The 24,228-nt window shown below is 46.9% G+C and overlaps 1 protein-coding gene across 2 annotated transcripts in view; it reads right to left on the bottom strand.

Moving 5' to 3' along the window:
- The window catches only part of LOC102576677 (chromatin remodeling regulator CECR2), a 143,652-nt gene that overhangs the window by 42,073 nt on the left and 77,351 nt on the right, over positions 1-24,228 (bottom strand). For both annotated transcript variants that reach the window (XM_014609215.3, XM_014609221.3), the window contains exons 3-8: positions 9,207-9,390; positions 8,047-8,186; positions 7,379-7,483; positions 6,535-6,584; positions 5,027-5,196; positions 4,491-4,568 (exon numbers count right to left, since the gene is read on the bottom strand). In XM_014609215.3, the coding sequence (XP_014464701.2) occupies positions 4,491-4,568; positions 5,027-5,196; positions 6,535-6,584; positions 7,379-7,483; positions 8,047-8,186; positions 9,207-9,390 (727 nt within the window). The remainder of the gene's footprint in view (positions 1-4,490; positions 4,569-5,026; positions 5,197-6,534; positions 6,585-7,378; positions 7,484-8,046; positions 8,187-9,206; positions 9,391-24,228) is intronic.

Raw genomic sequence — 24,228 nt, 5'->3', positions numbered from 1 at the left:
CTTTCTTAGACACTTAAAAAATCTGAATGTGTATAATTAGGTTAAAATATCAGTCAGACCTTCCAACTTTGCAGTCATTTTAGTTGTTTTTTTCAGACTTCTCTCCAGTTGCTCTACAACCTATTTTTGGGATGCCCAGAATTGACTGCAGGTGTAGTTATAAGAGTTTTACAGAGAGGGACTGCCACCTCCATACTCTGTGGCACAATGCCTTGGTTTATGCGGCTCACAACTGATCTTCTTAGCTACCACATCAAATGGCAAATTTCTCCCTCATTTAATCTAGACTATCACCCAGGTCTCCTTTGCTTTGTTACCTGATCATAGGCTGAATCATACAAGTAACTGCATGTGAAAATTTAGGAGCAATCCCACTAAAATCAACAGGTCTCCATAGGCAAGTCAAATATTTGCAGAGTTGAGACTTATTGTCATTGTTTCTTCATATGTCTCCCAGTTCCTCACTCATTTTCAAACTACCTGAAAAGTAATGTAATTAATAGGGGTGCACCGTTACAGATTTTTGGGGCTGATGCTGATAGCTATTTTTAAGGAGGCACATTGGCCGATACGAATCTGATTTCTGATACCAGCCTGGTAGCTTGAAAAGCTGCTTACAGCTGGTAAGTCTGGTGTGGTGGAAGGGGAGGGGGAAGGGAAGAGGCATAGAGGGTGCAGATCAAGGCCTCTGCAGTGAGGGGGAAGAGGGGTTGGGGCAAGCACTGCCCAGCCAAGGCGGGGTGGGCGCGGGACAGAGCCGCGGCTAGTCTGGGGGAGCGTGGGGAGGGACTCTCCAAGCTGCCGTGCTGTGCTCCTCACCGCCTATGTACTGAGCTGCGGCAGCATGCATGTACGGGCCATTTATTGGTCAAATTATCTGCCGTATCAGGCCAAATTCCAATACAGACCATTTTCTTTATATTGGTGCTGATCTAATATGCTGCAAGCTCCTTTCCAGCCCTAGATTTTTCCCAATACAACCACTAGACAAACTTCCCACAACTCAAACCACAGTACTTCATTATTTTATACTGCAGAAGCACTCAAAACATTCTTGGTGTTGTAACAACACATAGGAAGGGGGACCAGTCACCAAAGGGGGACCAGTCACCAAAGGCAAGCATGTTGCAAGTTTTACTTATGGTATATCAGCCAGTTTTCTGATCCATCTCAAAATGTGTCCAAGCAAATGTGTGCAACACATTGAGCACTTTCTGCAGATGCTAGTATATTGAAATGACCCTCCTTTGCCTCAGACTTGGCACTCATAAACATAGCAACTATTGGTTTTCACCTTTAACATTCTGGGAAGGCACAATCATAGTACCTATAGGTTGCATGGTTCATAATGACCCTTCTCAGAGCCACCGCAGGTGCACTCAAGTATCCTTCTGCCATATCTATGTAATATAGCCACACAATATTCAGGCAACAGCAAGAGCCTTATGCCATCACATACGAATGCAGGGCTTAGAGATCACGTGAGAGTTTTAAACAAAACTAAGGAATGCCTAACAAACCTGGCACCATTCTGGTGACAGAAAAAGAGGATAAGACAAAGAAATCACCAACCCAATACAAGGAGCACCAAAAATTTTAACATACATCCACAACACAACCAGACGTTTCGTGTGGCTCTTGTAGTGCAGCCAGGTTTGAATAGAAAAAAAGGGAGTGAACAACCTTAGTTATAGGATGGAGATGTTAAGATGTTCTGGACACAGTGGCAAGATTTTCAGTACGGCCAAGCACACAAAATTCCACAAAAGAATCAGTGGAAGCTCAAGATGAGCCCAGATGTTACTGACACCCTAGTAGGATAAAATTACAGAAAATTTGGGTTGGAAGGGGCCTCAGGAAGTCATCTAGTCCAACCCTCTGCCCAAAGAAGGACCATCCCCAGTTAGATCATCTCAGCCACGGTTTTGTCTAGCTGGGTATTACAAGCCTCCTAGGATGGAGATTTCACAACCTTTCTGGGTAGCCTGTTCCAGTGGTTTACTACCCTCCTTGTGAGAGTTATTTCCTAACCTAAGGGTGGGGAGCAGGGGGACAGTGATATGCCAGTGCCCTGTCCCTTCCCATTCTGTGCCCCTCACTGCCAAACTACAGCCACCCCAGCCCTGCTGTTGCCCCTCACTCCCAACCCACTGACTCCAGCCCTGACAGTGCCCCTCATTCCCAAACCACAGTACCCTGTCCCCCTGGGCCTTGATGGTATCCTTCACACTTGACCTGCACCCCCACCCATCCCTGCTGGTGCCCCTCACTCCTGACCTGCAGCCCCCTGCCCTGCCAGTGCTCCTCACTTCTGACCCACAGCCCCCTGCCACCCCAGCTGTCTCTGTGCTGACTGGGCTGGAGCACAGCGGCTGATTCATGCAGGCAGTAGCGGAGTGTGTCCAGCCCCAGCAAGGGCTGGAGGAAAGAGGAGGGGAAGCTTGTGGCACACCCCGACCATGGGATGGGGCTGCCATACTGTTCCAGGCACCCTAGCCATGGCCTCCCTCCCCTTCTCCTCCACCCACCCTTCCCCGGCTGCTCAGCCCCTGCGAGCATAGGCACCGGCCCCTGTATCATAAGCCCAGCCACAGAGTTCCCCACTGCCTTCAGAGGGCTCTCCCACCCCTTCCCCCCACTGGAGGGCCAGGCAATCCCCTGCCCCCTGTGCCCTGTTGCAATCCCAGCCCCCACCCCTCTGCACTGACCAAATGCCTTGGATTTTGCTTTGGTCCACTGGTAGGAGCAGGGGGAAGGCAATCAGAGGCAGCAGGGAGCACTACATGGGTCTGTGTGCACCTCTACAACTGCAGGCAGATACATCTGTACTTCCTATTGCCTCCAATTACCCTCCCCCTGCTCCCACCAGTGGAGCAAAGCAAAATCCTACATTTGGTCAGATTTTAAAAACCCATCTGGACATAGATCAGAGGGCTCAAAAAAAGGACATGTCTCGGAAAACCCAGACGTATGGTAATCCTAGCACAAGAAAACCTTACTTTCTGTAACAGTCGGTAACTTCACTCACATAAAACAATCCCCGATTTCTGTTGTTTTAATGCAACTACCTCCTTCCTTCCAGCAGAGAGCACTGCAGCACACAGCATCACTGTCTTCTGTGCACTCAGCCCTAAAGGGATGAGCTTCTGCCTTTGTGTGGCTTCTAAGAGGGCTGTTTCAATACACTCAATGCCAAAATTCAGTAACACGGAGCATTGGTTGTTCTGACCTACTCCCAACTTGTGCACAGCTTATGCCCCATCCCCTTACCCCTTGAACGTTCCCTGTGAGGATTTCCGTTGTTTCTCCTTAATGAGGGTGCTGCTCAGAAGGCTTTTAATGAGGAGCTAATCTGAACCACCTGTTGCAAAATCCCCTGAAGGATTAGAAGCCTACCATGCAGCTAGGTCTCAGATTTATGCAGTATCCAGACCTCAGGGCTAAAAGGAAAGTGTCATTCCAACAGCAGAAATACATAATGTCACTGCAGAGGAATGGGGTCTTGTGCCCAAATCTTGGCAATGCAGACTGCTCCCTGCCTCCAACAAACTGGCTCTCCTGAGGCCCATGCAATTCCAGTGTCATGCCGGACAGCTAACATGAACCTCCAGAGACTCTCTGCTCAGTCATTCCTGGCACCCCCAAATCCAGAGCACAGTAAGTAGCACAGGGAGGGCCCTGAGCTCATTGGAACCACTTCAATGGCCCACAGGCAGCAATTAACAGCAGTGGACCTGTGCAGCTGTGTTACTGATCAGCCTCCATTCAGACACCACGTGTTTCCCAGTTTGCACATATTGGGGATCTTTGCTGCTTGGGTATAAACATGTGTCATCTCTCTCCCCAAATGGCAAACTGCTTTGCAGTGCAAGAGAATATCACTGACCATGAATGGCATCCCATTCTTATCTCCACAGACTCCTAGCTATGACACAAAGGATGGCTCTTCCACACTTTTACTCAACTTTTCTAGGTCTTTTCTTTATTTTAACCCAGGGGAATTGCACTTTCTGCTCTCCCTTCATACTGCAGGTGGCAGATGTCTAGGACCAGAAGAGACCTGTTATTTAAAATATAAATTCTTACTTTCTAACATAATTATTTATAGCAGTTCTCTGATATGAATCAAGTTTTCTAATTTTCATATGATGAAGTTCCCCACATTGAGAAAACACACCCATGTGCAGCTGCATGTGAATTAGAGAAGGATGTCTTTTCTGTGATCCAGGCTGCAATGCCTCTCTGCTTGCAGACCATGAATGTACTAGGTTCCTTTGCTACTGTACAACACTGCTTATTCTGGTTTAATTTGATGGCTACTATCAAGCTCTCTTCCAACTTAATACTTTCTAATTATTCCTTCAGAACTGAATAGGTATGTTTTAGGTTATTTTCCTGAAAGATATTCATGTACATTTCTATGCCACCACCTCCTCCTCTCCCCACCCTGCTCCCACACACCCTGTACTCATTTTCAGATTTCCTCTCACCTCCTGCTGGATTGGTTTGATGGGCTGGCGGTCAGACATCCACCTGGGAGAAAACTCTGTCCGCTGCAGACGCTTTTCCTGAAACAGGGATGAAAGTGGAGGAAAGAAGGGAGGAAGAGAGAAAGACATATATTGGGGTACACTGATGATGTGGAGAACTTTTAGATTAGAAGTAACCATGAAACCATTATTCAATTAATAAATGGATGGCATCCACACAGACTGGCTGCAGAACTGATTTTACAGAGGCAGAGTGTCAGGAAGTTGACTCCAAATCTGTCCCATCCTAAAGTAGTTATATCCACATCTAGCCACCACTCCATCAGTGAAAGTCCCATGCCCCAAAGACAAGGTTGAAATGCCCCTTAAGCAGGTCCCTACAGAGTGTCTCGGGATCTTGTACTCCTCAAATTGTAGACAGTCTTCTCTAGTCCTAATGGTGTTTGATGGCTAGTTGGATTTAGCACCCCCAGCCAGTAAGTGGCACCATGCAAAGATAAAATAGGCTGCCCCCCATTCAGCCTGCTCTCACTCACTTTCTGGGCAATCATGTTGCAGATCTCAGGAAGGAAATCCTCACTCAGGAGTTTGTAGAGCTGCCGTTCTCTTAGGGAGGTCCGCTCTCTGAAGCTCTCTGTGACCTGTCTCCATTCCTCTTCTGTCTGACACAGCAGCCACCATGTCCCACGGCCTGGGCCCTGGGATCCTTCAATAAACACAGATGGACACTATTTTTGGTAGCAATTACTACTGGAAATTTTTCTCCTATTCATACTTTATTTTCCATGACTTGGGAAATGCAAGATATTAACAGCGTACGTTCTTCACTATTAGATCACAGCCAGGAGCACAGCACTGTAGTGCCTGTAAAAGGAAGAGCTGCATTGCCATGGCTTCATTCAAAGCTCTTGCTTTTTAGATCTGCTCCACTTTAAAATATTTAAATATTCACTGAAAGGTGTGGGGGGGGGAGGAAGAGGAGTGAGCATCCTACCCCAGCAGTTATAACCCTACCCAGGATGCAAATCTACTCCTTTCCAAAAAAAAAAAAAAAGCCAAACATAAAAACCCCCTTAGGTCACTAGATACTTTGTGGGTTAGAAGTGCTCAGGCATGCACACTGCTATACCACTGCACTGATATCAGGAGACCATGTCTAAAGTTGAAGCCATATAAATTAGTAGTGAATGTTATTCTGCTAAGCTCACAACACTATTTCTGTAGTTTCAGGTTTGGAAGTTCTCTTGAATTCAGAGTGTAGGGAGGTAGCAGTCCAAGAGAGGGAATCTGAACTCTAGAGAAGGAAGAAAAGAGGAGTGGAAAAGACAAAGCCAAAGCTGCCACCATTGCAACAGGTCTAACATAAGCAGTATTCAGGCCAAATGAGTCTTTGAGAAGTGAGGTTTATGCCCAGTCACTTTGAAGAAAACTACACTGGCACTTCCCTCTTCCACATACTTCATTATTTTTTTGAGGGTCAGAGTTATAGGGATCTGAACTCTGAATATCCATAGTTCATGGTTTATACAGTATTTAGAAGTGTAAATTTAGAGTAAACTCCTGAACAGAGATGGGAGAGAAGAAGGAAGGATTAGAAAGGCCATTTATTGTCCACCCACTGCTAAGTATGCTCATGGCTCTCTCCCTTTGGTATCATCACAAGCAGGATGCATGTCAAAATGTCCAATGTTCCACTCATTTCTGGGAAACCACCCAGTGGTTCTACACAGCCACTGGCCTTATTGGAATAGAGGAGGCCCCCACCACCTTTTTCCACTCTCAGGCCTCCCTCACAATAAGCCAGTCATGAGTCTTTCCTCATCCCAAAATAGTTCAATACTACAAAGGAAGCATTTAGCTGCTCAGCCTCCTGGGAATAAGCAAACTTGTTACTTTGATTCCTCATTCCAAATACAAATCAGAACCAACTGAGCAAAAGAAACAGGGCACCACTTCTAGAAAGCCTCTCCTCCTGTGGGAAGCTCATCCCTCTAAGCTTTGGGTGTGTGAGAAACTGTACGAGCAATCTACATGATGTGCTTACCATTTCTCATCTGTGTCTCATGCATGAGAAAGTTCTCTTCTGCCTTCTCCCTGAAAAGAAGGAAGGAAACGCGTAGTGAGGAAATATGAAACATGCTCCCAAACACTTCAGCTGCTGAAATGCAGCCCCTTCTGGGAAAGAATGCAGCAGAAGTTCCATGAATACCACCACCACACAATGGAATGACATTTTTGTAAAGAATTGAGCTTAAAAGTCTGCCTTGAGGCAAGGTGGCCACTCTACCACCATGGCTGGAGCATGCCAGATGAAGAAGGAAGGATTAGACCAATGGCACACAAGGAAGTGACATGACTAGCATCATGTTTGGCCTCCCTTGACTCTTGAATGGCTCTCAGTTGGGTCAGAAACTTGGGTCCTAGTCTGAAGTCTTGAACTCAGACCTCTGGATTAGTGGAAAGATGCTTTACCTACTCTGCCCCTGTGCCCTACTTCAAGTGGACAGGGCTAGCATGTGCTAGCAACAGTGAGCCCTTTTACATCATGCTGAGGAACTGAGTCAGTGTATGATCAGGAGAAAGAATCACATCCACTGTTTCAATTCTCTCACACAACTTCCAGCAGCTGGTGCATTGTCCATGGAGCCTCAGACAAGTACCAACCAAGCCCGAGTGTTTAGCAAGCGTAATGCATAGAGGTCATGGCTGCAGAAGAAACTATGATTCGACTCCCAGCTGGAAAAATAATATTTGGGTACAAAAGACATTCAGTACCACAGGAGGTCTTGAGGGTACAGCAGGATTTTCAATACCAAGCAATGCTATGGAACTTTCTCCCTGAAGGAGCTGCATGCAACATTTCTATTCTAGGAAAGGCCTTTTCGTACCTCAATAAATTCTCCTCCAGCAGTTTTTTTCGCTTCGGGGGCCGTCCCCGTCGCTTGCCAGTTTTCCCTGGAACACTTGGGGTGTTCGTCTGTCCCCCACTGCCCCTGGAACACAATGAGAGATCATGAAATATCTCCTGGGGAAGGGAATAGTGGCAAGTAGGGGACACAAAAAGAACAGAATAGTGTGGAGATATCAAAAGAGCTGCAATGAGCCCAGATAGCAGCCAGGAATTAAGTACAGTAGCCAAAGAGTGGGAGTGGGAGGGATGGAGAGAGATGGCACTCTCCACTTTCTGGGGACACTAATTTATGAATAGTCAGTGACTTGTAATTGTTACTGAACACCAGGGGCAGACAGCTCAGAAGCAGGCAGCAAGGGCGGCTGAGGAATCTCCCTGCCCTTCTAGCACGCTTTTGCAATGCCACAAAGGCTGTGCTTGGCTTCAGCTGCCCTGCAGCATGAATTCAGTTAATGGTGTACTTGGCAATCTCCCCCATGCCCTGTACAAACACCAGCTGCTGTCACTCCTCCCGTGACAGCGGCAGTCAAGCAGATTCTGTGCAACTTGCATTTGCTATTGTGCAAAGTATTCCTCTCTGCTCACCCTGCTCTCTCTCCCTCATTTACCAGGGCTTTGCGGAAAGCATGAGTTAGAAGCCGTTACCTGTCCAAAGCCAGCTCTCCATTAGGTTTCGCCTGCGCTGGCTCCTCTTTGTACATGCGAGTGCCATAGAAATACCAGTAGAGGGCACCCTTGCTATCCTCACCCAGTGGTTCGACTCGGAGGCTGTCTGCATCCAAACCCTGCATTCATCCAGGGAGGGAGACAGTGACAAGTTGAAAAGCACATTATCGCTCAAAACAGGACAAATCCCTCCCTGCACAAACACCTGCACAATACCACGGCTGCAAGGCCCCCTCTCCTTTTGCTCTGGGAAAGATTCAGATGTGCTTTTCCAACGCTCTTGCTAGGCTTAAATATTTCATTTTTGCTGCTCAGAACAGCAAAGGCCTAATTAGCCCTGTGCCCGACTCCAGCCAGCTTGGGAGGCATTGTACAAACTGCTCCTCCCCCTGATCTCCCAATGCAGTTCAATGCCATCCTGAAGCAGGCTCACCCCAGGCCCCAGCACTATGCCCTAGCACCCATAGCACTGCCACAACAGTTGGAGCACCTCCAGATATTCAAGCTAAGATCTTTGTAGAAGTGGCCAATCAGGCCAACTGGCACAGCAACTTTTGTGCTGTGAATACCTCTCATGAGACAGACCCTACAACTTGTTTTGATTGTAGTTTAACAACCCACATTTCCAGAGGTGGAAATCAAGAAAATGAAGTACCTGCATGACCACCAAAGACCTGTCCTTAAAAACATTTCTCTTTTGGGGTAGAAAAGAGAATATTACATCTCCAGAGCTGTAAATGTGCAGGCAATGGGAAACCTGCACTCCTCACCAAGAGGGTGGCTCAAACTGCTGAATTTAATGGGGAAAAAAAATAAAAGGGAGATCCACTCATGATACTTCAAAAGCCAGATTGGGTCAGGAGACAAAGATAAACAGAATATAAAGGAGCAACACTTCCAAGGCACAACTGAAATCCCCACGTATCACTTGTTCCCAGAACAGACAAACTAGAAACGCCACAGTAGTTTTAGCAAAGCACTGTCCCCCAGGCTGGAAGCTAAGGGATGTAGAAAAAGGGCCAGCACCATGAAAGCAAAATATTTCCTACCCTCTCTTCCTTCCCACTTAAGTTTCACAGCAATCCAGCCCAGCTCCCAGATAACTACTATACTCCCATAGTGTATAATGCCCAAAGCACCTTGAGGAGGTCAAAGACATCATCTGCATCGAGCCGATAGTCACAGAGACGATGCAGGATTTCCACGCGGGTGCGAAGTGGCAGCTCCTGGAAGGTGGATTCCCGTAGGGGGTTAGGTTTCCCTTCCTCTAACTCCCAGCGGTAGTTGATGATGTCCTCAAGGTAGCTGTGAAATGTCTGAGATCTATTCAAGAGAACAAATCCCACCCACAGTAGGTTAAGATGCAAAAGATGACCAAGAGGGGTTTGAGTAAAGAAATAAACACGTCTGGACAAAGCTGAAGCCATGCCTTCCGCACAGCAAATGAAGGGATCAGTACAGACTCAGCAAACTTAAAATGTGGCAAGAGGCAAGCCGACTAACTCTGTGAATATTTGAAGCAACACCATCCTGTCATAACCACAGGATAATTGAAGCTCCTAGGCTTTCCACCTATCTACCTGCTGGCAGCATCCTCACTGCAATACCACAGGCCTTATCATCAGCTGAAGCTGCTTTATCTGTCTCCTTTCTTCCTAACCCCTGGCATAGCAACTCATTTCAGCGCTAACACTCGTTTATCACCAGGGATCTGGGTTTTCCATCTCCCACGGAAAAACAGAGTAAACCACAGATTTTACCTTTAACTGGAGGCAAATGCGGAGTTCTTGTTTTACCAGACAAACCTGCAGATTTTGCCATTTTGCAATGGGCTCCCTGCAGGCTGGAAGAGTTCCAGCCTGCAGGGAGCAGGGAGGGAGTGAGAGGAAGGCAGCAAGACGGGGGGCGCCACGTATATGGACAATCCAGGCTACCCAAGAGCAGCTCCAGCAGGAGGAAGAGGGTAGGGGGAAGGAGGATTGAGGCCCCCGCAGGGAGGGAGAGAGGGAGTTGGGCAGGGCTGGGGCTGCTACCCAGCTGGGCAGTGCTTGGGCCCGGGGCCGCAATGCATGGCTGCAGCACCCCAGCAGGGAGCAGGATGGGGCCACAAGTGGCTCATCCGGGGAAAGAGCTGAATCCCCACCAACGTGCGCACTCCCAAGGGGCAGGGGGCATCTGCACCCCCCCAGATCTGCATGTGAGGTAGGTACAGGCTGCAGGCATGGGCTCCCACCCTGCTTCCTTCCCCCTGGGGCCTCTGCAGCCCAGCAGGCATGACCTGGCATGGCAGGGAGCACTGGAGCAGTGCAGAGAAGCTGCTCGCCGCTGCTCACTCTGCACTACCCTGGTGACGCACCTCCTGCACACAGGGCTGCAGTGAGGGCAGCGGTGCAGGGTTGCACCCCTCAAAGCAGCCGCATGCACAGGGGGTGCATTGCCAAGGCAGCGGGGAGCTTGCAGCCACGAGCAGCTTCTCCACACGGCTTCATTTTTCCTCTGCCGCACTGGGTTGTACTCGCTGGGCTGAGGAGGTCCAGGGGAAGGGAAGCAGGGTGGAAGCCCGCACCCACAGCCTGCACCTGCCCCACACACAGATCTGGGGGTAGTGCTAACATTCACTTGTTATCACCCCTCTGCACCCCTTGGGGAGCCAGCATCCCCCCCTCCCCCTCCGCAGCAGGGGGAGTGGGGGCAGGGGGCTGCCGACCCAGGTCGATAATCTCCTTTGCCTGACAATCATATGCATTACTTCCTTCTTGAGTTTCCTTTGCCACTGGCTCTCTACCTCACCTACTGTGCCAAAAGTGAACTTCTTGTCTTTGAGAAGTGTTATAAATGGTGTCAGTTCTGGTGTATACACTACCTCGTCACACTTTAGACTGCTGACTGTGCTCAGAGATATATGAGCTTATATCCAATTTAAGATGGGAGATTTTTCCCATCTGTGGACTGAAGTTCCAGCCCAAGCTCAGCACTGCTCACTATGTTGTGTATTCCAGATACCTCCCAGCCCAAGGAACATGGGAACAAGTGTGACCATTAACAGTCCCAGGTATGAAAGACTTACAAAAAGAATTACTGCCCCACTCTTGACTTGCCAGTTCCACCCAAAATCCCAGAGTTGTGCTAAAACTATGCAAAAAATACCACTCAACACACAAAGAATCCATATGCTTGAAACTACTAGAGAGGTTTTCCCACATATATTAAAGAGAGCTAGTAAAACTAAATATTTTTGGCATAAATTGAGGACTACACAAGGAAAGAGAACTGTGCCACTATTGTAGAACAACTCCCCAAATAAAAATAAGCTTATAACCAACAACATTAGTTCTTCAACAAAGGCATAGAAACATATTAAGTCAGACTACTTGCAATCATCAAAACTACCATATTTACTTGAATATAAGCTGAGATCCACCCCCCCGAAATCAGCATGGGAGAAAAGCTCCTCATCTTGCATTCGCATACAAGGAAACCTCATTAAATACATTGTCTATCATTAAAATGCTGCCAAAAGCAGCATGTGCTCAGTAATGAAAAGCAGCTATGAAGCTGAAGTTGATTAAATGCAGCCAACCCTGAGCATAACTATAAAACACATGGCCCATATTGGGCAAACATACTGATGGGAACCTACCACAAGGATAGGTTAGTGCAGCCCATGTGCACACCTTCCCCCCATCCTGTCACCCTCCAAGAGGTGAAGCCCAACCAGGTTGTCCTGAGCCTCATCTGCATGTACAGTTTTGGAGGATCCCAAGACTCATGACAAGAATACTCAGTTCCAATCATGAGTGGAGGCTAATTAGTACACAGCTCCTGTGGGGGGGGTTAAGGGGGAGGTATCTGGAGTATACAACATACTGAGCAGTGCTGAGCTGTGGGGTCACCATGGCTTGAAAAACTGTCAACTCTGCTGGGGCCCAGCCCAATGAACTATAAGGTAAATGATGATCCTTTCGGGCTTTGGACTAATATCAAGCATAGTTTGTACTATACAGTATAACACATTACAAAAGGGCTACTTAAATGGAGTACCTGTGCTAAAATTTGCAGCAGTTTCAAAATAGGTAAAATGCATCAATTCTAGATTAACTAAGTCTATGAGTACCCACAGTAGTTTGCTTATGAACAAATTACAGCAGGTATGTTTATTTCAAAGCCAGCGTTTTCACATTTGCCCCTCACTTCCATGTGCTCAGGGAGAGCAGGGTCTGACAATAAGTCGGGGGGAAGCGGCTACCTGAACCTCCAGATTTATTTTCCCTGCTGTACCAGTTGAAAAGGGACCGGACAGATTAAAGGCAAACCTCCAATAACTAGATTCTATACCTGGAAACTTATAACAAATGTATAAATTTTCCTTATATATATTCTAATTATTGGGGAAGAAGTCATTTGATATTCAGGGAATCTTACATTTGATTAAATATGTTAAGTATTAAACTGAAAAGACATTTTTTAAAAGTGACAGAGTGAAAGAAAGAGGAGAGAACAATGGCAGCCACAGGCTGATCATTTGATTGAAAAGTGTCTACCTGACAAGATCTTGTAAATGAGTGAAGCAATGTATATGTTGCCACCTTGCAGCCCTGTGCCTATCTCCCCATCAAGTGGAAAGTGACAATGTGCAAGCTCATTTCCTTGAATGTGATTTACTCAATCTCTTACATGGCAATGGCGGGTACTTGGATATACCTAGGATGACCACATGTCCTGATTTGGCTGGGACAGTCCCAAATTTTGTAGGCCATCCTGGTGTCCTGGCTGGTTGGTGAAAATAGAAACATAAGTCCCAGATTGGTGCCAACCCACACGTACTGCCCAGCCTGACCCTTCCTGAGCCGTGGCTGGCAGTGAGGGATGGGGAAGGAGTGTCTCAGATTTCCTTAAAAGTAATATGGTCACCCCTAGATATAGCTGATACATGACCTTAGCACAGTTAAGCACTTGCTCTTTTCAGCATGACACAAATAAAGCATCTATCTTTCTGAGCACTTTTGTTCTGAGCAACTAATGCTAGGTAGTTCATCTCACCAATAAAATAAATGTAGTTCGACTTTCCTGGATAGACAGAATTGATTCCATTGACATAAAGAAGGAATAATTGGAAATTTCCGTGTTCCATGAAGCCCTTTTTTGTGTTCTGAAAACTGCAGAAATTATTCTTTGATATACAAAGCATTCAGGGCACACAGCCATTTACCTTGGGGTAAGTACTACAAGGCCATTTGTTCAAATGGTGGCTCCATCATACATTTCAGGACATTTAATTTGAAACATGTAACTGGGACTTTTAAACAGATAGTCTGGCCACTGCTATGTCCAACCTGTGGACATGATATTAGATTCTTTTTATAGACTGGGGGCCCCTAAAACTGCTAGCTGTTTACACTGAAAGCCTAAAGATCTAGATCTTTGATGAAACTATCAAGAAAGAAACACACACACACATACACACACACACTTCAACTGTTACGTTTCAAATAGAATATAATTCCACCTTTTCCTGATATTGGAGAACATTATGCAGTTCCTCAAAAGAACAACTCAGGCCACAAGTTGGCAGCGTCCAAATTCCAGCTGCCTATGTTCAAGGTATGCGTAAGGATCTAGTGCAGTGGTTCTTAACTTCTTCAGGACAGGGCACCTCAGCCTAAAGCAGGCAGGAGCTGACCTTCCAGGTCTGGCCTGACCTGAGCTCCTTCCAGAAACCATGGCACACAAGAACTGTCCCACATATCTCTGCTTCCAGGAGCATTGGAGGGGTCTGAATGGGAAGGGCTACAGCCAAGCCCCCTGATCAGAGCCCTAATGAAGCAGGACTGCATGTTGAGGCAGTCTTACCTGGTTGCTGCTGCAGCACCCTAGTTGGGAACCACTGATCTTGGCGGGGCAAGTAGGCATTTCCAAGTTCCCAAAGAATAAGGGGCAATGGGGCTTGTAAGGAGACACTATGGCTCTGTCTGTGCTGACGTTTCCGACTAGGTGAGGAGGAAATCCAAAGCAAGAGGCAGAGGCACACAACAGATTCAGATCCCTTGCATTAAAAGGCATAAATTTTCCATACTCCTCCATTTTGTTGCTGTTCAGGAAAACGATCTAATCCAGGAAATTCCCCAATTCCAGAAGATAATCTGAAGGATTTTCCCACTTAATACACACTCCCTCTAGGGACTCTGTCTGTTGATTCAGCCAATTTGGTTTGAGTTTGTCTTTGCACACAAAGTGCCTAAATCTAGAAGTTTCTTCTGTTCAGCCCCATACCAGACACATTGCAGGCTCTGTTCTCAGGAGTGCTCAGAGTCCCAAGCCCGTCAATTTGTGTGGACTGCTGCTGTGTGTTTGTCGCTTTGAATCAGGTTAGAATGAAAACCTGAGATGGGAACCAGATGTCTCATGGCATTCCCAATCACCCTCAATTCTAGCCAATTTATATTTATCCTCCCTGCTACAGCTGGCCTTTTTCCCCAGACAAGCATATGTGGACCTCTCAGCCTGTCAGACAGACAAACAGCCATGGTTATTTTCATCACTATCTTTATTAATGGTTTCCCTCTGGAAAGACCCACTCTGCTACAGAAGGAAAGAAGGACCTGCAGGGAGTACTGCAGTCAGCCTAAATAAGGACTCTGGCTGGTGATCCTAGATACAATGCAGAAGTGGTCAGGTCTAATTGTTTAGCACCGTGCACTGAACCCAGGCTTGTCCATCATGGTCCAGGAGCTGAAGGACCATATATTTTTATTTCTATTTGGGACTGTAGCAGTGGATTATCTGTGCACTGCACTTAGATCTTGACTCCTTTTCCACATCCAAAAAATTATCAAGATGGAAGTCAGGTAGTTCTGTGAAAGGACTAGGAAACTCTTGTTGCAGCTAGTCATATCTCCATGAATCTGCAGGACTTATTACCTGTTTAGGATCTCAGACAGCCTTTTCAGCTTCAGTACCCCAAATGAGAGCCTCCACATGGCTCAGAAACAAAGGTTCACTTCTACATGGATACCTACAAGCAGCCAGAAGGGCTCTTCAAGGGTAGTTTAGAATTGCAATACATCTCTTTACACACAAGTGCTCTCTCTCTCCTTAGCCCCCCTTCTTCCCCCTGCTCTATTTTATAAACCAATGCATCATTAAAGCTCCATAGTCGCAGACCATGGTCAAACTCACCTGGGCACCTTATCTGTTTGTTTTTGTATCCCCTACATTCCATCTTTGTCATGACTTCCCTGCCACAAGCCCCCTGGGTAAAGCTCCTCTTTATCTTCTTTTATACTTGGAAAACACCTAGCACAAGACTGTTGTTGCTGCTAGGAAAAGCATACTGTTAAACAATAAGAGAATAACAGTAAGGTGGTGACATGAGTTGCCTGAGATCTGTAGCAGCAGCTGCAAACATTTCAGGGCAGTTTGACAGGAAGACGATGGGAACGTATCTAAGGAGCGACTTTCCCATCTGGGTATCAGGATCCAGAACAGTTAGAGAAATGCTCCACTCCCAAGAGGACAGCTCTGCAGCTCAGACCATCTGCTGCTTGACTAGCCCCCAGAACAGAGAGATTTCTCTCTACTCAAGGAAAAAGGAGCCTAAGACTCCTCCCACAGACAGGATATCACAACTGAGCAATCTGTCTTAACAAAGGAGTTCCCTGCATTCAAAGCATCCTCCTCCCTGCCGAGTTTTAATGCAATAGCCTGCATTTTTCTGTCAGAAGGAGCATTTCTCCTGGCCTATCCTGCTGCCTGAACCTCCTTCCAGACACTTGCAAAAAGTTGCTATACTCAGGCTGATCCCCAGAGAGATAGATCCCTTTTAAATGGGAGACAATCACAAGGAGAACAGAGACTTTCATAGGGTTCGGGAAATAAATAGAAGAGAATTGTCTAGTGTTTCTGGTAGGTGGGATCTGGAGAACAATACAGCTGTACAACTCCAGCCCACAAACAGTCCACAGGATGACCTTAACATGAGCAGCCAAAATCCTCTCTCACAACACTATTACCCCCTCCCATAAAACACAGAGGGGGGCATCTGCTCATCTCAAAAAGTTTTCAAGGTATACCAGACCTTGGCTGTGAAAAAGGAAATAAAATCCCACCTTCAAGCACCCTGGTTCAGAAAAACAGTTCTATCACCTTATCTGCACTTTTCACTGAGAGGAATCCAAAATAAAATCATTACCTTAACATATTTTCCTAAAAATCAACTACCCCAGCCCGTTCTACTACCCAAAAACACTACAAACCAAGATCTGGGTGCCAAAACTGGATCAAAAGAAATGGCAGGATAACAAGGTGGAAAATCCAAGGCAGGATCTCCTGCTGACATTCAGCTACCACTGGCATATGCAGTTAAGCTTTCTGATGGTTCACATGCCAAGTAGCTGCTAGAATATCTATCATGTTGACAGTTTTTAAGATTCATAAATTTAATGCTCCTTAAACCATTTCCATCCATGATAGAATGGTCTCTCTGCCTCTTCCTTGTGACAGTTAAAGAGTAAATTGCTTGCTCATTTCTCAAATGAGTTATGAAAATAGTAAATATGGCATGTTTTAATCCGAGGGACAGTACTACTTATGATAAAAGTAAGAGATCTGACAACACTCCAAGACAATATGAAGAGCACAGCACAATGGTTATGGTGACCCAGAGGTATCTTTCTCCACTGTCTACAATAGAGTTCTTCAAAGTGGTGGTTTGGAGGAATATGGAAAAAGAGAACCAGGGACTTCAATCTTCCCTTCAGAAAACATTGGAAAAAAGAAATGGTCACTTCAGTAGCTCCCTTTACTACTTGACCAATAAACAGGAACAGTGGACGTGGGGCTGTGCAAAGCTTTGGTAGCCAATTCGATTTGAAGGAGATTTGGCCCGATTCAGCAGCCGAATCTCCAAATCTGAATCAAACTGGGACAAATTAGGTCTTTGAATCAATTTGGAGAGATTTAGGGCTGATTTGGAGATTCGGTCATAGGCCATACAGGTTTCCCTCACATAAAGTGAACCCACTTTACAATGTAACAAATAAGGATAGGTTCTCAAGGCAGGGAGGGAGGCTGGGAGGCTGGGACTAGGGAAGGGGCAGGGGGAGGGGTGCCGTTCCCAGGGCTGCTGTTCCCACTCATCCCAGCTCCTGGGCTGTGCTGTGCCGTGCCGTGCCGTCGTGCAGGTAGCTGGTGTTGGCTGCTCCCAGAGCCGCTGCAGCAGGGGCTGGGGGGAGTGGCAGCAAGCAGAGCCCCAGGGGGTGTGGGACACTGTGCAGCTTGTCCACACTCACCCCAGCCCCTGCTGCAGCCCCCCCAGGAGTGACTGGCGCCAGCTGCAATGGGAACTGTCAGTGGGTGCAGGGGGAAAAAGCGCCTCTTGCTGCTCTGAACCCCCCAGGAGAGCTATGGGCTGGGGGGCCGTGTTGGGCTCTTCCTGGGGGCACATGTCCCTGGATCTGCACACGGGATGACAGCAGGCTGAGGCTAGCAGCAGCACCAGGCTGACTCTTCCTGGTGCTCAGCACACCCGCTCCAAGCACCAGGAACAACCCAGTACTGCCAACAGCCTCAGCCTGCAGCAGCAGCCTGCTGTCATCCTAGGTCCAGATCCGGGGGCACTGGGCTGCTCCCGGTGCTCAGCTCACCCGCCCCGAGCGCCGGGAAGAAGCAGCCTGGTGTCACCGCTATCCCCAGCCTGCAGTGGCAGTCTGCCGTCATCCCGCATGCAGATCTGTGCGCACGTACACCCCGGGAAGACCCCAATAGTCCCCCAGCTCTCAGCCCTCCCAGGGGACATGGAGCAGCAAGAGGCATGCCCCCCACCAATTCTCATTACAGCTGGCGCCGGTCGCTCCCAGGGCTGCTGCAGCAGGGGCTGAGGTGAATGTGGACAAACTACACTGCATTCTGTGCCCCCAGGGCTCTGCTTGCTGCCACGCCCCCCAGCCCCTGCTGCAGTGGCTCCCGGAGCAGCCAACACCAGCTGCCTGCACCACAGCACAACACAACACAGCCCAGGAGCTGGGGTGAGTGGGGATGGGCAGAGTCCAGGCGTGGGGGGACAGACGGAGCACTGTGCATCCTCGGGAACGGTACCCCTGCCCCCGGCCCCTTCTCTAGTCCCAAACTCACTCCCTCCCTCACCGCCTCGGAAGGTATCCCTATCTGTTAGGGCTGTCCAAAGCTTTGGTAGCTGATTCGGCGGCCAAATCTCTGAATCCAAATTGGCCGAATCAAATCAGGGCAGTCATTCGAATCACCAAATTGAATCACTACCCCTCAAATTGGTCGAAGCCAAATCTGAATTAAATACTTGGTTTTTCACACAGGCCTAATATTGATGGTTGGTCACAGCAGAGAAAACTGAAATAGACTTGGGATCCCTTTGGCTAGTTAGAAGAATATTCTTGTTTTCTCCTTAGTAGCAGAAATCTATAGGTTCCCTGAACATATCACTGTGCAGTGTAGAGAAGAATCATAAAGTTTTCATGCTCCCCTCTAGTTCAGCAGTTAAGGGTCTCTAGAGAACAGAAGTTTACCACAGAATCCATTTTACAAGTGGAAAACACTAGCTCTATCTTCTCAGGTGGCAGGCTGTAATTTTTCAACTGGCAAAAAAAAAATTCACTTTTGGGAATCACATAAGTGCTAATGAGATCACTCACTGGCAAATGTATTTAAAATATTTTTTCCCTCCACCATAAGGGGTACTTCTCTCTGTTGGACAGATGAACTCGGAAAAGCTTAATTCTTAACAAGTAAACAATATTTCTGCACAAAGCAAGTCTTTTAGAAGGAAGTAGGAAGGATTCAGGTGTTTGCTGGGATGACCTCAGTCAAACATCATTAGCAGGGTCAGGAAAGGCAAAGACTATTTCAGGAGAAAAAAAAAATGCAAGGGCCCAGCTAATGTTCTTTCCCCCACAATCAATCAATCTATCACAGCTTGTCAGAAAAAGAAAGCTTAGGCTGACCTTATCAGAAGCAATATGAGTTACTGCTGCAAGCCTGACCTTGGGCACTGAGGTAACAATGGAGGTCTTTTTTACTTTATTAGTTAGGTTTCTTATCTCAGGTGGGGGAGGGACAGTTGAAGAACAAGCTTTTACCCTAGCATCAAAGGCAATAGCCTACAGAGAAGTTAAGATGGAGGGAAGGAAAGTAGATATCCCCTTATGGTTTGACAGAAATATTTCCAACTCCTTCAAAAGATTTCTGTGATAGCACAGCTATCAGAACTGGTAGAGGTAAACATAAAGCAGGTATCCTTAGAGGATGAGCTAAGACTAGCTTTGACAATAAAAGTGACCATGAGATTCACTGACAGCATGCATCTTTAGTGCCTCTCCCCAAAGCAGTTAACTGAGCTAAAAGTGAAAAGGGGGGAGTTTGGGAAAAATAAAGGTCTAGGCCTGAAGTCTTTGGCATCAAAACTCTTGCCAGTATAACTGGCACTGATGCTCCACTGGTGCATCTAAATCAATCCCAAGGAACACAGAAGGTGAAGGGAGAAAACAAGGATCAATCCTAATGAACTAGTATTCTTAAACCAGACAGGCATTAGAACTATGTAAGGAGAGGGTGTAGGAGGACCAGTGCAACTGGGGTGGGAAATGCCTTTTTTCAAGCTGCCCTTGAGCAACTTCTGGCTCATGTTGAGAGCACCTGTGGACACTGCAAGGAGCTGCAGACAAAGGACCAGTCTTTAACAATAATGGGCCAGAGGCAGGAGCAGGAAAGGAAGTAGTAAAAAGCATACTGGGGGGAGGGCGGAGGGGAAATCAAAGCCAAAGAATGTACCTTCTGCTTGCTTCTTTGACTCCAAGGGTTAGCTGGAGTGTAAGACAATTTCAAGGCATGCAACATGGCCGGTCTCTTGTCCCCAAAACCCTGTCATGTCCAATAATCTATTTTTCTTTCACAACACTATATTCCAGAACCTAAATGCTACCTAAATGAGTCGACTCTGTGTTACCGCTTGGGTTCATGTCCATGATTGCTTGGGAGAATTGCTAGTGAAGGAAAAAGAGCCTACAGGATAACAAGTGTGGACCCCACAGACTTTCTCTTTCCCTCCACACTTCCTGGGCACAATGACCCATTCCCTGACAGGATACTGTTTTATCAGAAAACCAGTTGGGTTTAGGCAAGTGGAGACTAACTCCCCAAGAGTCCTTTTCTACTGCTTGAATGTAACTATGTGAAGTGTGGGAGATCACAAGGTTTCTGCTCCCCTGCAAAATACCTATCAGTCTTCCTAAAAGTTCAAGGTCAAAGTACAGTTAATTCAGCACTCATAAGTACTCTACATAGAAAACTGCATCAATAGTTCCAAGAGGTCATCATTTAGACCAGTTTCAAGCCTGATGTTGACTGGCAATTTAAGGTAGTGAGCAGGAAGCCTGGTGATGACCAAAGGAGTCTGTTTAGCTTTCAATTACCCCCCTCTAATTTATACAGGTGAGTATGTTGGAGAAGCCAGTGTCATCTCAGAAGAACTTCTTGAATCACCTGAGCCTTGGGAGAGAAGAGTTGGCCTGGTAAAAACAAAGATTTTGTGGCTAAAAAGATTCCCTTGCTGCTCCCTCTCAAATAAACCTAAAGAACTAAAAACTAACAAAACCAGGAAAGGGAGCTGTTGATGTGCCAAATTCCACAGCAAGATAGAACAGGAACAGCTTTGGAGCGAGGGAATTCTCCAGGGAGATTCAGGAAATGGAGAGCCAATGTGGGCTGTCTAATCTAATAAGGGATCACATCACAGAAGCATGTGCTGGCCTGACAGAAGCAAATGCAGCCACTTAACCTGGATATGACAGCTGAAGCATGCCACCCCCAAAAAAAGGGGAGCAGGAAGGAAGAAAGGAGTTCTCTAAGCTCACAGCTGCACACATCTAGAAGTTCCAAGTCTGTGTTCAGGGGCTGCTCCCAACAGCCACAACAGAAATATCTAGCAATAGGAGGTATTTTCAACTCAGACACTTCAACATCATCCATCAACTCAAAGGGTACACCACTGCCTGCTATAAGCCAATATGTGCTGTCAGCACTCTCATACCTACCCCTTTCTCACATCAGAACCAAGGCCAGACACATGAACGAAAAGGCATACCTCTCCTAGCTCTCAGAAAGCACAAAAATGTTCCTGCAAAGGAACTGGATTCATCTCAGTAGACATGCATACTTTAGCCTTCCTCAGCTACAGAGTGCCTTTGGTCTGAGCTATTCTTAGGATTTCAGGCTTGCCTCATGTCTATCCCACCTGCATATTGTTTGATACAGAGAGGAAAGGCATAAATATTGGATCAAATATAAAAGTTTTGCCCTTCCCTGTCTGTTCTTTGGAGGCTTTTCCCTTAAGACTGGATGATGCAAGGAAACAGCAGGAGGGTTTAAACAAGTGTCTAATTGTCCCTTTCCCATTGCCCTGGAATTTTCACTGTTTTGTGAAAACACAGAAACAACCGATCTGTGCTTCATAACCTCTGTAATTGGGATGTGCTAAGTAAAAGCAGCACTAGCAGGAGAAATCGTGGGTACCTGTTACTTTGAGTTGCCTTGCCAATTTCCCTTTCCCTGCTTTAAGCCTCCATCTAAAAGAGACTGATCTGTATTTCTTCCCTTCTATGGTAGCAACAGGAAAGGTCCCAAGTATGAATGTGGAGTCCTTCTGTCTCCACAAACTAGTGTGGAGCCAGCAAAGTTGAACTCAGGAAGTTTTAAGAGAGGAAGGAAGGGGTTTTGTCCCTTCCCCACTAACGCATCATTTTAAGCCAGAAAAAAGCAGCTCCCAGAGTGAAGTTTGCTACCCTTCTCTTCACATGTGACATGAATGTGCTTTTTAGGCAGGGCAGAAAGCATTTGCTCTGCATGCACTGACAGCCTCTTAGCACATAACAGTCTGAAGCTATGCCCATACCATCTCCCTCCCCTTCTGAATTCTCAGCTCAACAGGAGAACCAACCCGATCAGCCCAGTGAGACACAGGACCCACCTGATTTAAGGGAGAGAACAAGCTCTGAAGAGGCTGAAGTTGGGTCCAAGTCTGGGGGAGGATCAGGATGATGAAAAGCCTGTTCCATACTAGAAGATGCTCAGGGGGCTAGATTTTATTTTTAATTAACATAGAAAAAGTCTTCATGTTGTTGCTCAAGAAGAAGGGAATAATGAGCAACCAAGAAAAGAAACAGCAGCAAGCAGATTAAGAAAGAAAAGCAGGGCAGTCAGAACATCTGCCCAACAGCTGAAGCTGAATGCTGGCCAGTGGAAAAGAGCTATGTCAGTGGCACAATGTCAATGCAAGCAGAGGGCAGCAGCCCAGCAAGATTAACTTGCTATTAAGGGATAAGACCAAAATCTGAGATTTCATGTCTTCCTGGTTTCTTCCTGACTTCAGGTCTAGTCCTTCACTTGCTTAAATCAATGAGAATTTTTGCCACAAGCTCCACTGGGTGAAGTATCTGGCCCTCAGGACAAACAGACAAATGAATGCACAAATTATTCTGGTTTAGATCCAGTTTAGACCAGATTTGAACTGCTTTGGACCACTTTGGAATGTTTTGGACTAACCTGACCTAGCTTGATCTAGTTTAAACCAGTTTGGACTGGCTTAACTTGGCTAGATGCATCTTAGATCTGGCTTGACCCAGTTTAGATTAGTTTGAACCAGCTGAATCTGGTTTGGACCAAGACAGACAGACATAGACACAATAGACCAGAAGGGTCCTGTGAGCCACTGAGTCCATTCCCCTGCACCTCCAGGTAACTATTATCCAAACAGTCTCAAAAATCATCTACTCCAGCTCTTCTCTTGAACCACAGCCACAAAACACATTATGAAAACTAAATTATTTATACCCTACCACATGCCACAGGTAACAATTCAGGGGAGACAAGGGTATTACAAATGTCCTGCCACTGCAATGGCAAAAGCAATTAGCTTAGATTATCCTTGAAACTATTACCCCACCCTATTAACCTTGTGCACTATACCAGGGTGGGCAAAATATGACCTGTGGGGCAGCTCCGGCCCATGGGGCCCTTAAAAAATTTAGAAAATACTGATGTGTTCCTGGCTGCCTGTCAAAGAAGACACGAGCCAGGGGCAGTAGGATCCAGGGAGAGCTTCAGCAGGATGTAGCAGCCCAGCCCCAGCCTCCAGATCGGTAGCCATTTGGGAGACAGTGATCACCTAATAATAGAATTCAACATAAGACGGCGAGTGGGTAAGGTAACTAGTAGGGTGAAAGTGCTAGACTTTAGGAAAGCTGATCTCAATGCACTCAGGTGATTAGTCAAGGAAGCACTGCAGAGTAGGAGTTTTGAAGGGATGGGAGCCCAAGAAGGGTGGCTGTGCCTAAAGGAAACGATCCTTCGGGCACAAAGCAAGACGATCCCCGAGCGAGGCAAAAAAGGGAAAGGGGCCAGGAGGCTTCCATGGCTGACCAGAGAAATCCAGGGCAGCCTAAGGGCCAAAAGGGGAGCACATAAAAAGTGGAAACAGGGTGAGATCACTAAAGATGAATATACCTCCTCTGCTCGTGCTTGTAGAGAGGCAGTTAGGCGGGCCAAAGCTACCATGGAGCTGAGGATGGCAACCCAAGTAAAAGACAACAAGAAATTGTTTTTCAGATATATTGGGAGTAAAAGGAAGGCCCAGGGAGAAATAAGACCACTGCTAAATGGGCAGAAACAATTGGTGACAGACAGAGGGGACAAGGCTGAACTCCTCAACGAGTTCTTTGCCTCAGTGTTCCTAAGTGAGGGGCACGACAAGTCTCTCACTGGGGTTGTAGAGAGGCAGCAGCAAGGCGCTAGACTTCCATACGTAAATCCTGAGGTGATGCAGAGTCATTTGGATGAACTGGATGCCTTCAAATCGGCAGGCCCGGATGGGCTCCATCCGAGGGTGCTGAAGACACTGGCCGACATCATTGCAGAGCCACTGGCAGGAATATTCGAACGCTCGTGGCGCACGGGCCAAGTCCCGGAGGACTGGAAAAGGGCTAATGTGGTCCCCATTTTCAAGAAGGGGAGGAAGGAGGACCCGGGCAACTATAGGCCAGTCAGTCTCACCTCCATCCTTGGTAAAGTCTTTGAAAAAATTATCAAGGCTCACATTTGTGAGAGCCCGGCAGGGCAAATTATGCTGAGGGGAAACCAGCA

This window comes from Alligator mississippiensis, chromosome 4, assembly GCF_030867095.1.
Source record: "Alligator mississippiensis isolate rAllMis1 chromosome 4, rAllMis1, whole genome shotgun sequence".
NCBI classification, from domain to species: domain Eukaryota; kingdom Metazoa; phylum Chordata; order Crocodylia; family Alligatoridae; genus Alligator; species Alligator mississippiensis.
The sequence above is the reverse complement of the archived record's forward strand: the minus strand, read 5'-3'. Positions and strand labels throughout refer to the sequence as shown.